This window comes from Diachasma alloeum, unplaced genomic scaffold, assembly GCF_001412515.2.
Source record: "Diachasma alloeum isolate Michigan unplaced genomic scaffold, Dall2.0 Dall_scaffold_00391, whole genome shotgun sequence".
Taxonomy (NCBI): domain Eukaryota; kingdom Metazoa; phylum Arthropoda; class Insecta; order Hymenoptera; family Braconidae; genus Diachasma; species Diachasma alloeum.
The window spans coordinates 298,586-315,101 of record NW_021680530.1 but is presented as its reverse complement, the minus strand read 5'-3'; the positions used below and the strand labels follow the sequence as shown (position 1 = coordinate 315,101).

The 16,516-nt window shown below is 39.3% G+C and overlaps 1 protein-coding gene across 2 annotated transcripts in view; it reads left to right on the top strand.

Annotated features, from left to right (window-relative positions):
- Nucleotides 1–16,516, top strand: part of LOC107041908 (homeobox protein homothorax) — a 326,462-nt gene that overhangs the window by 136,042 nt on the left and 173,904 nt on the right. For both annotated transcript variants that reach the window (XM_015262721.1, XM_015262720.1), the window contains exon 8: nucleotides 13,767–13,775. In XM_015262721.1, coding sequence (XP_015118207.1) covers nucleotides 13,767–13,775 — 9 coding nt within the window. The remainder of the gene's footprint in view (nucleotides 1–13,766; nucleotides 13,776–16,516) is intronic.

Below are 16,516 nucleotides of genomic sequence, written 5' to 3'. Positions count from 1 at the left end.
AAAAAAAAAAGGGGGGGGGGGGGGGGGGGGGGGGGGGATGATGGTGTCTTTGGGATTATCTGAGACCATCGATTTTCCTGATTTGATACGAGAGTTGAGTGGTTCTGTTCAAGGTGTAACCACCAGCCACGCCCCAATTAGGTATGCGCCGGGTTTACGGCCTCGCGCGAACCAGACAACCAGTGGTATTTATGATGAGAATGTCCGCACCTGCGGTGACACCGAGGCCTAGACCTCACTCCCCTCCCTCCTCTCACAACCGGTGCTCCGGTGGATCTAACCTAGCTCACATGGAGTGGACGAGTGTTTTATGGTTCCGAGATAGTCTCACGCACGTCTATGGTATTAGACGAGTGATATACGATGGATAATATTGCTTATGGAAGGTTACTGCTGGGAAACGGGTATCAATGGGCCATGTGGGCTCTTGGTACATGCAATAGCGTCTGAGGATTTGGGGATGATGATGGGCGCAAGGGGAGGTTCTGCTGTCGAAGGTCTTCAGGTTGATTAGGCGTCAAGTGGAACTCAGACTTTTGTCCCAAATTGAGACGGAAGATGCAGTCTTGGCCTTCTAGGTGTCTCGATTGAAGATTCCTTGTTCCAGGAAATGGGCTGCTTGCTTAACATTCATCAAGTGATGTCGAAGTGGTTCAGCGTAAATTCTCGTGATCTCTTTCGTAATCGTCTGAGGATTTGGGGATGATGATGGCTGCAAAGGCTGAGGATGTTCCTCTGCTGTCGAAGGTCTCCAGGTTGATTAGGCGTCAAGTGGAACTTCGACTTTTGTCCCAAATTGAGACATTGGGAGATGCAATCTTGACCTTCCAGGTCTCTTGATTGAGGACCTCTAGTTTCAAACTTATGATGCGCCATTTCTTGGAGGCTGTCTCCTTAAAAATCATCTTCCTTCGGAATGAAAAATACCCATCGATTTTTCGGCCGAAGAAGTGCCTTTCGGGAAGCGATGTCGAAGTGCTTCAGCGTAGATTCTCGCGAGGAAAGTGATGTCACCCGAGGTATACGTCCATCAAAGTCACGTAAATTGAGGGTGATGCTTCGCAGCGTCGAAGATGCATTTCCCTCGGGTGAAGATTTTCCGAAGTGTCATTCCGGTGGCAAGTGGTTTGTGCCAAATTTCTCGGTGAACATCTTGGAAAAAATTGGTGGGAATTTCGCAGTGGAAGTCGCGTCAGCGAGCGACGGAAATTTCCGATGGAAAAGTTAATATGACGATCCTTTCTGCCACGGCACTTTGCGAGATATTCAATAGTAAACTTTCGGAAGTCAAGTCAAAATGACTTCATTTTGAGAATATCTCGGTGATTAATGCGGTAAAATAGCCCGTCTTGTTGTGTTTTTCGGCTGAAATTTTCCTGACGATAAAAAAAATCTGTCAGTTTCTCCACACATCGATAAATCAACCCCTAATTGAATAACTAGAGGATTTCATTGCGCTATCGGAGAGATGTGGGATGTAAATATACCGAGGGGGGATTGAATTTCAATTATTCGATTTTGTATGGCAATACTCGAGATCGGTGCGAGGGGCCTCTGCAATATGTGGGAGAGGGCGGGGGAGGGGGCGGCGGATTTTTAGTCAGTTCGAATGAGGAGCAGAGGGAATACGAGTGGAATTAGCCAGGCAATCCACGTTACCGACCGATGAATCACACTGGGCGCCAGACCACCCCCACTCCCTTTTTAAACTCCTACGCTACCCGATAGCGGATACATAAGTTACGACTTGATTTGATTCGATTCGATTTCAAACTCCGGGAGATGGAGAAAAGGACCACGAGGTGCTCTCTCGCTTCTTCTTCACTCTTTCTCTTTAATCGCATTCGAATGCAATGTTGCGGAAAATTTCATTTGGGTGAGACAAGGGGGTTGGAATGGAATCCCGCTGTGACTTTGTCTTGAGAACCCCCGGTGAGTCCCAGCTCTCAGTATTTGCATAATGTTCGGGTGATTTTTTTTTTTTTTTTGAATATCTTAGACTGAAGGGCATCAATCATTTGGGGAAAATAATATCTGAGGGCACTAAAAACTGGTGTTTGGGGCGGCTTAATTTAAGGCGTTAGACACAGAATCTGATATTTTCCGGAAAAATACTTTTCATCAGTATTTTTGATCACAAAAATTCTTTCACTTAGTTTGGAGCAAAAAATCCTCAAGTCCTATAAAAGAGACAAAAGTCTTTTAATTTCAAGCCCCAGTTATTCCACTACTGTCACTTAAATATTGAGATAATCGCCAAGGAAAATTGCACACTACATTTTCCGTCAATCGCATGTCGCCAAATGATCGATGAAAGTGTTTTCTCGCGTTGATATTCAACCTTCAAATTTTCTCAGCACGACAAAAAAATGCAGACGACTGGAGGATCGATCAATCGATAGCCTCGGGAAGGGTGAATTTACATTTACACCGGGAACGATTGAATCTTGATTGGAAAATCCACTTAATTAACGACGCCATTATGTTTATTGCCATTCTACGGCCAGAAGTGGATAACAGCACTCCCCTTCGTGAGGTATAGGCGAGCCTGGGCTGTTAAAAATCATTCCGAGCTCATCTGACATTCAATTCCAGCGGGATTAAAGACCTTCCATTTTCATTTCACCAATTCATTACCAGGAAAATTGGTAATTACTCTGTAAATTTTTCAGGATCGCTTGAACAACAGTTTAAAAAAATAAATAACAATAAAGAAACGCCTGCATTGTGACAATCCCCGGGCGATAAGGCTTTCGCCCGACAAATAAACTCAAAAAAATAAATATGAGAGCCAGGAAAATGAGTGTGAGACGTCTTCTCGAAGTCGCCTTATCATTAAGTGAAATGCCATGTCCACTATCTTCCGGGCTCTCCGCCTTCTCGCCACACGAGTTCCAGGACTCGTTTTCACTTATAAACTCACGTGTGTGTTACACTCGACACTCGTTGGCACCCAGCGATATCGGTCGTGCCCTCCTCCCTCCCTCCCCCTCCCCTCCCCCCCAGCGCCACTCATCTCTTATTTTTTTTCCCGAGGAAGGCACCATACGTGCACTGAGCACGAAATCTCGAGTTATTAATAAGCCCCAGTGCTATCTAACGCAATTAGACGCAGTCTCGCTTCAGTACAGACTGGTATATCCCACCATGCGTGAGAGATAGCCTGTTCCCTGGCAATATTCAAGTTTACTTTTATTTTTTGGACGTCTCATGGGACATTCTACGCGAAATTATTGATTGGCGAATTTATTCTGGGGTTTTTTCAGTGCCGATGCACCGGAAAAACTTCTTCGTTAATTATTAAGTGGGATGTTTGGGGTCGTCGGATCTCCGCTTTTTTTTTAATCACAAAAAATGAGAAATCGAATTTATTAAAGTTCATATACTCGTAGATGTTTTATAAATATTGATAAGGAGCTGGAGGGAATTAAGAGAATGAAGAGTGAAACATCAATGAATAATTTTTAATCTTCGATTAATTCTTTTTTTTAGTTTTTAAAATCATCTGATTAAAATCTGTAATTGTTGAGAAATGAGGGGAGGGTTATGGATTGATTTCCTAGGAAACTGAAAATTTTTTTCGAATTCTGCGGGAAATTTCAGTTTCCAGATAACCGTAGATCTTCAAAGATTTTTCTCGAATTATTTGGGAAACCGAAGAATTTTCATGAATTTTGTGGAGTTTTGAATTTATGTGTGAAAATCTGAGAAGCAAGAATTGATCATTTTTGCGTATGATAAATATGAAAAAATTAAAATTTGGGAAGTGAAGAATAATTTGTGAGTTAAAAAATTTATAAATACTGTTTTTTTTCTCATGATCAACAATTAGGCAATTTAGATATGTTTTGATATAAAGATAAACTTCACACATGAAAAAATGAAAAATATGAGGCAGAAAAAATTTTTGGCATTCGAAGAATTTGAAAATACCGGGGATTTTTGTCAGCGACTACTTCACGCGACTCATTGACCAATTAGAATTGAGGATTAGCGGTCTGGCAGTTTCGAGATATTTCGATATCAAACAACTTCACGTTTCTTTCATCTTTAGTGAATAGGGAATCGATTTCCAAAGTTGTCCAAATATATTGGCCCGAATACATTTTTCAAACAGCTGAATAATTGCAATTTCCATCCTTCATTCATTCGATTTCCGTCATTTTTCGTCAGCCGTAGGGGTTGTCAGCGTGGATAATTGAATTGGTTACGAACCCAATCCGCAAATAGAAATATTACCGATAAATAATTGAAGGAGTTACGATGAGCAGAGGGAGAGCACGGGACTAAGAATATCCTCATTACCGAATCTCACACAGTTGAATTCCCCCGGAGGGCTCACATTCGCCCGATTTCCATTCATTAGCAATTAGAATCACACGTTTCTCTCTTTCCCGGGTTTATTCGGTTATCGCGAGATGTCGATGTTATTATTCAATTATCAACACATCGGCTTTTTGGATTTCGGGGGTGCCATTGGATTTTCAATCATTCCAAGGGAATTTCTGCGAAATCACAAAGAATAGAAAATTTATGAAATAAAATATTTAAGAACCACTTTTAAAAATTTTTGTCTGAATTTTCTGTGCCAAATTCTGGAGATTTTTATTGTGTTCAAGTTCCACTGATATTTCAGGAAATCTTGTCATTGAAAAATCAAATATTTCATTGATTTTTCAGTTCAATTATTCTGTAGAAATTCATAAAAATCAGGAAAATTCACGGAAAATTTGAAAATTCACGAATTCCCGTGAATTCTATTTAAAACTTGAAGTTTCATAACCATTTTTCCCCTAAATTCGATTCAACATCACTCTCACGAGATTTACAATAATATCTTCCATGAAATTTCAGAAAAATTCTCAACAAAAATTTTTTTAATCCCAACAGTCGATTCCTAAAATCTATTTTTTATCACAAAGTCGTTCAATTAATTTTTTTACAATCCGATGCTATTACAACATTTGTCAGGCAATACTTTGTGTACTGTGTGCCATAACCGCCCCCAAAACCGCGAAATTTCCCCATAAACCAATTAAAAAATCGTCTCACACAGTTTCAAACCGGAAATAGTCCCTCGAACGCCGCAATTGAACCCCTCCACCCCCACTACCCCCTTAATCAAGCCAATTTAATTGAAATAATATATACCTTATGGCCCTCGTTACAACTATATCGAGCATGTCCCGTAGTCCACTAACATGCCAATGCGAGTGGCTGGCCCCATCGAATGCAACAACTGCAGAAGGATCAATGTCCCTGAAGTTATGCACAAACTCACTTGCACGACGAGATGAGGCCTCAAAGCCACCAGTATGATTGGCCCAGCAGATGTCATTCGTTATGTAAATGCTCGAGTGTTTACGAGCAGACACCTACGATAACTAGTATACCAGAGAGTCCTCTCTCCGCCACATCGCTATCAAGTTTAACGATGCCAGATACAATCTACTGCTAAAATGGAGATTACATTATTTTCAATGTTTTTTTCTCTCTATTTTTCATGTTTTATTTTTTTTTCCTCCTCTCTCATTCATTTATTTCTGTTTAGCTGTTGCACTCGTTTGGAGACTAATTGGCTCTCCTGCGAGACACTGGACTCTCTTCTGCATGATACCCCGTGGCATTTGAGTACACTGTGACTTTCATAAATGCTGCGCTCTGCGTCATTGTTTGAACTATCGTTTCATTACGATTACTCATGCGCGACCGAATGAAGGGGATTTTTCAGGCGATCTGTCGGATCCTTGGACTCGTGTCCTTAAACTATTTTGTTGGTTATCGGTGACTGGATTATCGAGCGATATCAAGAGATTTTTTACAAAACAAATGGAGAAATTGCATTCATCGTAATATCGTCAATACATTTTCGATGACAAATTGATAATTTGGTTGGGAATTTTTATGAGAATGTATTTTAAATTTAGTTTCATGACTCATTGAATTTAACGTTGCCCCAGCATTGGTTTCAATCGATCAATGGATCAATCGATCAATCGATCTTCGGATAAGCCGTCACTGTGAAGAGTAAAATCCAGAATATCAATTTCCTAAAAATTTATGCGCCAAGATAATCAGTACAAAGTAGTAGAATGGGGCAATAAAATCCCATCATTACTTGAAACGACTCGGGATAATTTAATCCACTCGCTTGTGCCACTCGCGTCAAACAAATAAGTATCTCAGCGGCTAGAGAATTCCGCTAATCCCACAGCATCGTTCAATGTTTTTGTCATCCACCACCTGTCGTATCCGCGGTTTGTACGACTCTCTCAAGAATTACCTCAGCGACTGTATGATTCTCCCTTTCACCATCGAGTCCCGTCATATTTCTTGCAACTTGTGCTATTTAGAAGTCCATAAAACGCTATCATCCGATGATCCACGCTTTTATTTCCAGTTTCATTCGACTCGAGCATTTACATTTTATTAATTTGATGAAAAAAAAAAAAACAACGGGGATAGTCAGTGGTGGAGTTGTAAAACGTTGATTACTTTGAACTACATACTTGAGATATTTTCACATCAATGGGGATTTTCTAATTGGGCAATGATGAGGGGCATGTCGTCAATTTCACGCCTCGGTGTGGATGACGATCGTCAATGGAAAGGACTGATGATTGGATTTTGTTGCTCAATTTTGCATTTTTTATTGTATTTTTAATTTAATTCCGTGACTCATTGAATTTAATATTGGCCAACGTTGGGCCAACATTGGCCCAACGTTGGCAGCCGACATTTCCCCGACGTTGGCCCGACATTGGAAGCCAACATTTTCCCAACGTTGGCAGCCAACATTGCCCCGACATTAAAATTTTTTTAATAAAAAAATTGAAATTTTGAATTTTCCGAATATAATGCTTCCATTCGGCAGCAAAATCAATCAAAAATTTGAATTTTCGACATCTCGAGAACGAATCGACATTGAGAGGTCGCCATATTGTGTTTTCAGCCGGAAATTTCCCTGACTCTTCCGCAAAATCAAAATCATTTCCACTCGACGAAAAATTTTTCGAACTAAATCGGGATTTTTCTCAACTCGCGCAATAGAGATTGATAATTGGAGATAGTAATAATGTTTTTTTTTGGAAAACCTCTTTGTACACGCGGAGCCGTTATTACGGTGGTAGCAAAAGGAGGTAACGTACCATCCACTCGACATGACGTCGTCTCGACTATCTCTCGCCGCACTTACCGGACACGGGAGATAATAACGCGAAGAAGAACTAGTCGGGTGTGTGTGTAACCACTATTTTCATCGTCTCACCTCTCTTCTTCATCCACCCGGGTATGCGACGAGTGTTTTTGAACACTTGTGTTGGTGTACCGTGTCTCATCATGGAATGTCGATAAAAGCTCCTTGATGAAATCAACGTTTGGCTTTTTTTTTTCTTCATTTTTTGCCCGTATTCATTAACCTTGCAATCAACATGAATTTCTTTCGTGATTTTTTGCGTCTTCATTATTCTAATGAATTTTTTTAGATGCGAAAATTGTGGAGGGAAAAGGTGGGGTGGGAAGATGGGAGAAATTTGCTGATTGATAATTAAATTTAGAAACTTTTTTCTATTTTTGATTGATAATTGTGGTTCATTCGTTCGATCCAATTGGAGATATAAAAACTAGGGACATCGGTTGAGGATTTTAATCTGTTGACGATTAATTTGTCAAGTTAATTGATAGATTTCACGTCATTACAGAATGCAAAATTACTGTTTATTTAAATCATTAATTGATCATCCTTTTTGTGAATAGGGATTATAAAAGTTGAGCATAGAATTTCATTTCTCTCCAAGATTGAAAAATTCGCATACCCAGAATTTTTCTAATGCTGTTATGAAAAAAAAAAAAAAAAAAACGAGTTGGTATGAAACTCTATTAAAATTATGATGTCACTCAGTCCCAAATGCCACCCCAATTTCCCCACAAACAATTCCCAAAGATCGGCTTGCAATAAACAAAGCAATTTATCTCCTCTAAAAAAAAAAAAAAAAAAAAACAGTGCTCCCGGTGTAGAAATAATTCCCCGCGTGTCCCGGGGTTTTTGTCCCTCTTCTCCTGCAACATTGAGACCCAGAAGAAGAGGGAACCTTCGAGATAGAACCGGTGACCGTCTACACCAGACATCTGGTTGTTATTGTCACAGGTACGATTCCTACGGGGCAGACTGCGGGGGAGACAAAAAGGGAGAAATAGTTGAGAAAATAAAAGGAGTCGAGGGGGGGTTGCATATTTTAAATTCTGCCGACCGTCGCACCGGACAGTCTCGTACGGCCCTCAGAGCCCGCAAAAAACGTACGACGAGTAGTCGAGCCTGGAACGAATGACAGTGCACATGGGAGGGGGTGGCCTGTTGAGGATAGGCTTGGGTCACAGTTTTGCACTTTTGCTCTGGATTAAAACAAAAATAGTTCCACATTTATTAAGTGAGGGAACACCGTTGACAATTTTTGAGTGAAATTTCCGGTATAATTTTCGAGATTTTTATCACTTTTAAGTTCCACTGAAATTTCAAGGAATTTCGTCATTAAAAATTCTGAATTCCGGGGAAAATCAATGAGAATTATAATTTTTAGTTCAATTATTCACTGAAAATTAATTTAAAATACCTGAAAATTTCGGTGAACAAAATCTTGAATCGTCAATTATTTAAAAGTTCGGGTTAATTTGGCACTGAATATTGATGTTTTCACTAAAAAATCAAATATCTTCCAGAATTTTCATTTTCATGTTTCTAAATTTTTTGGAATTTTATTGAATTTTCAGTGAAATCTGAAATTTCATAACTTTTTTCCCCTTAAATTCCCTTCAGTGGAGCTGTCCTGAAAATTATGAGTCAACTGTCCATGAAATTTCATTTTAAAAATTTATTGACAAAAATCGAAATTAATGATAAAAATCGAAATCGATAAAAACCAATTAATACCTTCGACATAATTTTTTATCTATCGATCTCATGACTTTAAATCTCGGCATAATATTTAAACTCTGGAATTCCTCCGCTTGGTTAACGTCCTCAGCGAAATCCCCCTCCTCTCCCCGAATATTTCATTTAATATCGAACAAAACGCGCCCCGAATGCTGAGCGTGCCGCGGGTGGAGGAGAAGAGAGGGGAGAGGGAGGAGAGAATACAAAGGAAGGGAGAAACAACGGATGGAATTTGCGGACAGTTGCCATTGGCATACGCATGGAGTCAGGTGCTCAACCTAATGTCAAATGTTGACTTGTGCTATGTTCATTGCTCGATGATAGCCGATAAATTTTCCACGCTTGTCTCGGCCGATCTTGTCCTTTCGCCTGATAAAAATGTTTTTCGAAGGATGAAAAGAGAGGGGAAAAAATGCTGAGTAGTTGAGAGGAACGCAAATCCGGTCGTTACATGTTCTTCGGGAATTACCTGCACGCAGATACCATCGACGTTAGCACCTGCTTCGAGAGTTGTGGATTACGATGATGTACATGAAATGCATCCGGTGAAGTATGAAGTATTAATGTTTTTGATGTACATCAATTAGGGAATGTACTTCCTACAATTTTGAGAGAGCGAAGTGTGTCTCTCTGGACAGATCGTTGTCCTTCATTTGCCCGCTTTATGGATTGCCATTACTGCAACCCTTCACCTCGACACCCCGCGGAGTGATTCTGATCGACTGACGATTGGAAATAAAGTCATTCAATGAAACGAAACAATGCACTCACCTCCGAGATTAACGCAACCGACGAAGCTGATGAGCAAGCGATGGACTGACAGTCGTGGCAGTGCGCGTGAAAATATGAAAGCGATGAGGAAGAGAATGAAAAAAAAAAATGAAGGATTAAATGATCGAATGAATTGCAGTTCATTCGGAGGGGGAATGGTACCAGTGTCATCAGAGAGACAGGAAAATTTTCGGCTGAAAACACTGCAAGACGATTATTCTCCATCAATAACTTGCGGAGATATCGAGCTAAATCGATTGTCCAATGGATTTCATCTCTCATCGATATCTCCCAAACTAATCGATAAATATCGATCGCACATGCAGATTTATCAACCGATAATTTACCTGGCTGGACAATGCGCCCAATTTTATCGATCAATAACTCGAAATTGTGAAAAATGGAAAATAATTGATGATTCGATAATTGAGGGAATTTTCCCCATGTGGGTGGCAATGCATTGATATATTTTGCAGATCGATATTTTTTTATTTACGTATTAGACTGTTTGCATTACTACGCATGAACANTTTTTTTTTTTTTTTTTTTTTTTTTTTTTTTTTTTTTTTTTTTTTTTTTTTTTTTTTTTTTTTTTTTTTTTTTTAAGGATTTCTCAACAATTACAGTTCAATTTGCATACGTATTTCTTGTTATAAACACGAGACCATGTGAACTATTTACAGATGTTGTGGTAGCTTAGAACTATTTTAACAATACCCTTCAAATTTTTATAAAACATTTGACAAGAACTCGTTAATTATAACGAGGCATTTTTTATCTAGTCGAATTAGAAATTCTCGTGCATAATATAGTATAGATTTAGGTTCTACTTTTGGTTTACCTGGATTCTTGGCTACATTTATTATTGATTTTAAATTTTTATTTTACATTCTTAAAAACCAATCAATTTCCGTCAATCAAAAAATAATTTGTTCTTGATTATCTTTTCCAACTCTTTTTCAAAATTTTCTCCTCTCAATCGACCTTGACCATCCGATTTATAGGATCCTCAACTCTCCAGCCAAAGCCGCGTTGAATTCAGAACGGTGTCTGTGTCACGCACGTCGAGTTCGAGGGGATCGTGTGCGTCGCGCAAAAACCCTATTGAGTTAATCAACTAATTTATAATTAAAATTCCAGTAGAGCGAAAGGCGACTCGAGACGTCTCTGGCCCCCTCCATTCCGCCCCCCCTTCTCTTGCCCATCGACTCATCAGGTTTTGCAATGGTTCAAAGGCGCAAGAAACTCAACAGCCGTCTGGCGATCCTCGATTCGCAGTAATCTCCTTCAAATTCATAGAACACCAATTAACCGCTGCTCATTGTCTCGAGTAGTGGGTAAATAAAAAATGGGGGTAAATATCTTGACCCAGTTCGAGGAGTTATGCGGATGTTGGCACATGTATTACTTTGTTTCTAACGATTTAACTGCAAGGATTTGTTTTTAAGTATTTTTTCATTAGAAAAATACTTTTTTATTTTTTTTCTCACGCAATTTCATTGGCGAATTTGATGATTGAAAATGTAAAAGATTAATTCTGTAACAGAATTGAATATTTTCCCCATTCTCCCCATTAAAATACTATTTTCTTGAATTTCAGTTAAACAATTAAACTTAATTTTGACTATTGGCAAGTGTTCAGTAAATATCTCGAGATCTGAAGGAGATAGTAAAATTTTTGTCATAACCTTTTTTCTAGCCCTCAATTCGCTCTACAAAAAAGGTCATTATAAAAATTTCGCTATCTCCCTTAGATTCGGAGATATCGGTAACCGTTTTACCGATTTCATAATGCCACTTCACAAGACTATATAAATTTAAATAATATGAACCAGAATTGCCCAGTTATCCCCTTCAATCCTGCATCGACACCATCTTGAGTTCCCGCGTGTCTCAAAATGGCGCACGAATCGCCCCCATTCACGGCGAAAGCGACACAACTGTCGTGTGCAAAAGGGAAAATCTGTTCAACTCCTCGGCGTTTTGCATCCTGCGTTCTTGGGCAGGTCGTAGTCACACCATTACAATCATCCTCTCAAATAACAAGTATTGAGTCGAGTAATAGGTGAACCGTCTGCGGAGACAGAACAAGGAAGTCCATAATGACAACGTATGCACGAAACATTTAACATACGAATCGCGTGACTTATTAATGAAATCGAAGCTCGACCCAGTCACGCCATGCGGCGCCATTGACTCCACATTTTCCCCGTAGAAAAATTCAAAAAAACCTATCACTATCTCAAAAATTACTGGGGCAATACGGGCTTCAGATCCTAGCCTTCGGAACGGCTCAAGAATAATTGTAATTATTTAAAACTAAAATAATTGAAAATCAATTATTGAAATGACGTAAACGATAAATTCTCCCAGCGTTATGAATAATTGAATCGACATTTGCCATTCAGTCCCGGGGAATGTCAAGGTTGGCATTACGGTGCCTCACACGCTGATAACCATCGGCTCTTTATTAATAGAGAGACGCAAAGATGTATATAATAATGAAAAAAATATTGAAAATAGAAAAAATCGCCAAGAAAGTCCATATTCATGTCAATGTGGGAGGGTAATGAAGCAGTAATACCAGGATGCCGTGAAGTCCCTGTCACGGCCAACCAGACGAGTTGCGCTGGGATCGCATTAATTACGCGCATTAGAATCCGCCTGAGTTGCTTCCTCCGATGCACTGCCACCCACGTGTGGAAAATTCCCTCAATTATCGCATCGTCAATTATTTTCCATTTTTCACAGTTTCGGTTTGTTGATCGATGAAATTGGGCGCATTGGCGAGCCAGGTAAATTATCGGTTGATAAATCTGCATGTGCGATCGATATTGATCGATTAGTTTGGGAGATATCGATGAGAGATGAAATCGATTGGACAATCGATTTAGCTCGATATCTCCGCAAGTTATTGATGGAGAATAATCGTCTCGCAGTGTTTTCAGCCGAAAATTTTCCTGTCTCTCTGATGACACTGGTACCATTCCCCCTCCGAATGACCTGCAATTCATTCGATCATTTAATCCTTCATTTTTTTTTTTCATTCTCTTCCTCATCACTTTCATATTTTCACGCGCAATGCCACGACTGTCAGTCCATCGCTTGCTCATCAGCTTCGTCGGTTGCGTTAATCTCGGAGGTGAGCGAATTGTTTCGTTTCATTGAATGACTTTATTTCCAATCGTCAGTCGCTCAGAATCCCTCCGCGAGGTATCGAGGTGAAGGGTTTCTCGATGAACCGTCGTCGACTCGGCATTCCACATCTCTCAAAACGCAATATTGAAAAGAAGTGTTTTTCCACACACAATTGCACACTCGCGTTCACCCAGAAGTGATAAATAGACAGAGTCAGAAACACCCTGAGACCGTCACTAGATGCCTCTCTACCGTTGTACAACGGTTGCACGACGGCGTTGTATACTCACGTTTGCAAGATTATCTCGTGAAATTATGACTGAGGGAAGGCTCGTCGGTGGCTTCCACGTTACATAAACCATAGAGCCGTCTCACCGAATTGGGTGCACGCGCTGGGTATAATATCCACCACCTTCGCTACTGGCAACGTCAACGGCCCGTGAAATTTCTACTTCACCATAATAAAACTCCTTTGTAATTTCCCCAACGAATATCAAGGGAAAATTCATCATGTTTCACACTCATTTACTACTTGCCGTCTTCGCGAGCAATATTCATTCATTGAAAAGTCTAGGGACTCCTCCAGCACTCGATAGTCAGAAAAATTGTGGCACTTTTGTCCTTTTTTCAAGACCTTAAAAATTTTAGTCATAACATTTTTGTTATTAATTAATTAATAACAGTTAATAATAAGTTAATTAATAACAATTGATAATTAATTAATAACTCCGATACCTCGAGAACAAATCGATTGAAATCGTTCGTCACACCGACTTTTCCCCTGAAATTTCCATTCAAAGAATCCCCACCCCTTCCCCGACTAATAAGAACCCTAAAAAATTGATTATTTATTTCTAAATTTATAACAAAACCCTTTTGACACATCTATCGCTTGAACTAACCCCTGCATAATGATTTTCTGTTTCAGACGCCATGGGTAAGTGGAAAAGCCCCGCAAAAATAGTAAAAATCAGAAATGTTAAGTGCCGGTAAGACAAGTTAATCACAATGACTACTCAATTATCATTTTTTTTCAATTTGTTAATGGAATTCCGTCCTCTGGTGAACGAGAGTTCAACATGTGGAAGGAAACAATCGTGCGAATTCCGGTAAACGCATCCGTCACTGATAACACAACAGGCGTGCCTCGGGGTCTTATAGTTTAATTGCATTAATTAGGGTTTAGACGGTGCGCATCGTATCGTATCGCTTCGTGTCTGGAGGTCGGGTCTGCAGTCATAAATCTAGTGTTCTTCCTTTTGCTGGGTTTAGTGAAATTTGTTGGGCTCTGCGAGATGAGGATGATGTTTTTCGAGATGATGATATTCAAAAAATTAATTTCAAGTCAAGTCAGTGATTTGATTCAAGTTGAACACGACTTTAATCAAGTGTGTACTTGATTCAAGTAGCGCTCGATCTGAATCGAGTAGAAAAATGTTTAGATGAAGTATTTTTCCTACTTGAATCAAGTATGATCTCTACTTGAATCAAGTATATGCCTGATTCAAGTATAATTCAACTTAAATCTAGTAGGAAAATACTTGAATTAAGTAACTTTTCTACTCGAATCAAGTAGAGATCATACTTGATTCAAGTATAACTCAACTTGAATCCAGTAGATAAATACTTGAATCAAGTATCTCTCGTGCTTGAATCAAGTCCAACTCAACTGTACTTGATTCAAGTAGCGCTCGATCTGAATCGAGTAGGAAAATGTTTAGATGAAGTATTTTTCCTACTTGAATCAAGTATGATCTCTACTTGAATCAAGTATATGCATGATTCAAGTATAATTCAACTTAAATCTAGTAGGAAAATACTTGATTCAAGTTGAGTTATACTTGAATCAAGTATTTACTTGATTCAATTATAACTCAACTTGAATCCAGTAGATAAATACTTGAATCAAGTATCTCTCGTGCTTGAATCAAGTCCAACTCAACTTAAATCAAGTAGGAAAAATACTTAGACCAAGTATATTTCCCACTTGATTCAATTATCTCTCCTACTTGAATCAAGTACAATAATACTTGAATGAAGGAATTGTTTTTTTGGCTCATTAAAAATTAATTTTATCAAGAAGTGGTGCCACAATTTCATCAGCAACTCCACGTGTTTATAAATCGTCTGAAAAATTCACCAAGAAAATTTGAAATGACACGAGAACAGAAGCGTGTAAATGGTGATGCTGAAGGACTGGAGCCACACGGTGTTGAGCGCATGGTCTCCGCATTCTCATCGGTTTTCGCGGAATAACGAGCTATAAAAGGCGTCGCTTTACTGCTTCCAGGACTGAAAACGCATTAACGTTCCCTCCCACTCTCTCCCATCTCATCCCTTTCCTCCTCCCTTCCTCCCCTCCGCCCCTCCTCCCTCAAAACGACACAGCGACTCTGTTTTCAGGCCGGGGCATACGGCATCAACTTGACGATGGGTGGGCAACACAGTTGAGTTTATGGGATTCTCTCTTACGTTTTGATTTTTTTTTTTTCGTTCGTGAGAATCGTCGGCGATTCTCGTGTCCTCCTGTCCAAACTGTGCATTTGCATTCTAATTGTCAGAAACTACTGGAGATTATCGTTAAGCTCCTTTCAATGGAGTCGATTTATTTGGGTTGGCGGTGGGAGTCACTTGGGGGTATCGGTTTCTTCAATTTTCAGGCAATTTTCATTATTTGCTCGGGGAGGCGTCGGCCCACATCAAAAAATTTATTTGAAAAAAATATATAATATGAGCCAATTCCATATATTTTTAATATATATAGAATAATATATTATTTCATATATTAATATATTATTATTTTAATTATATATTATTTATTTTTTATATTATTGATATTATTATTATCATTATTATTATTACTAATAAGCATATTATATTAATATATTATATATTATTTCATATTATTTTCTTATATATTATTTTTTCATTATATATATATATGAAAATATATAAAATATATGAAATATATTTTTAAATATATTTTTCAAAATATAAATTTTTCCGTGCGGGGGGCCACTTAGTTTAGAAGCGTTTGGAGACAGTTGCCTCATTTGATCCAACAAATTGCAAAATATCCGCCATAAACAGGTATTTTTTCATCGAATTAAATTTTGCGTAATTTTATAAAATTTGCCACGATTTTCTGGGTAATTTTTATTGTATTTTTCCCACCGTGCTGTTCCCCTAAAAAAAAATTTGATGTAAACCCACTCAAAATAGCTCCCGAGGGTCCAATAAACCTGCCTCGATGACCCCAAACCCTGAAAAATCTCTTTACGGAGGTAAATACCCGGGCACTGGTCGAGGGTACACCTTCCAACAAACCTCAAATGAACGATGTGTACGAGATTAATCGGCAACCTTAGCAGGCCCCTCCCTGGGAAAACCACCCCCGTCTTCCCCTGATGGATGTTACGAGGGTGGAATTTTAATGACGTCTTCCTGCTTCCTTCCCTCCCTGTGTAATGCGTACGTAGATTTGATAACGGAATGGTTAGTGGATTTACGAAGAATGGGGGGGGGGGGGGTTTGGCTAACGCGTTGCAATTCCCGGGAAGATACACGGGAGGAGAACTGCTGGGGGATGATTTCGATGCGCATGGGTGAGGGGAAATAGGGACAGGTTGGAGTGAGTCACAGATACCTTAAAATCCATTGGGCGAGGGAGGGGGGGGG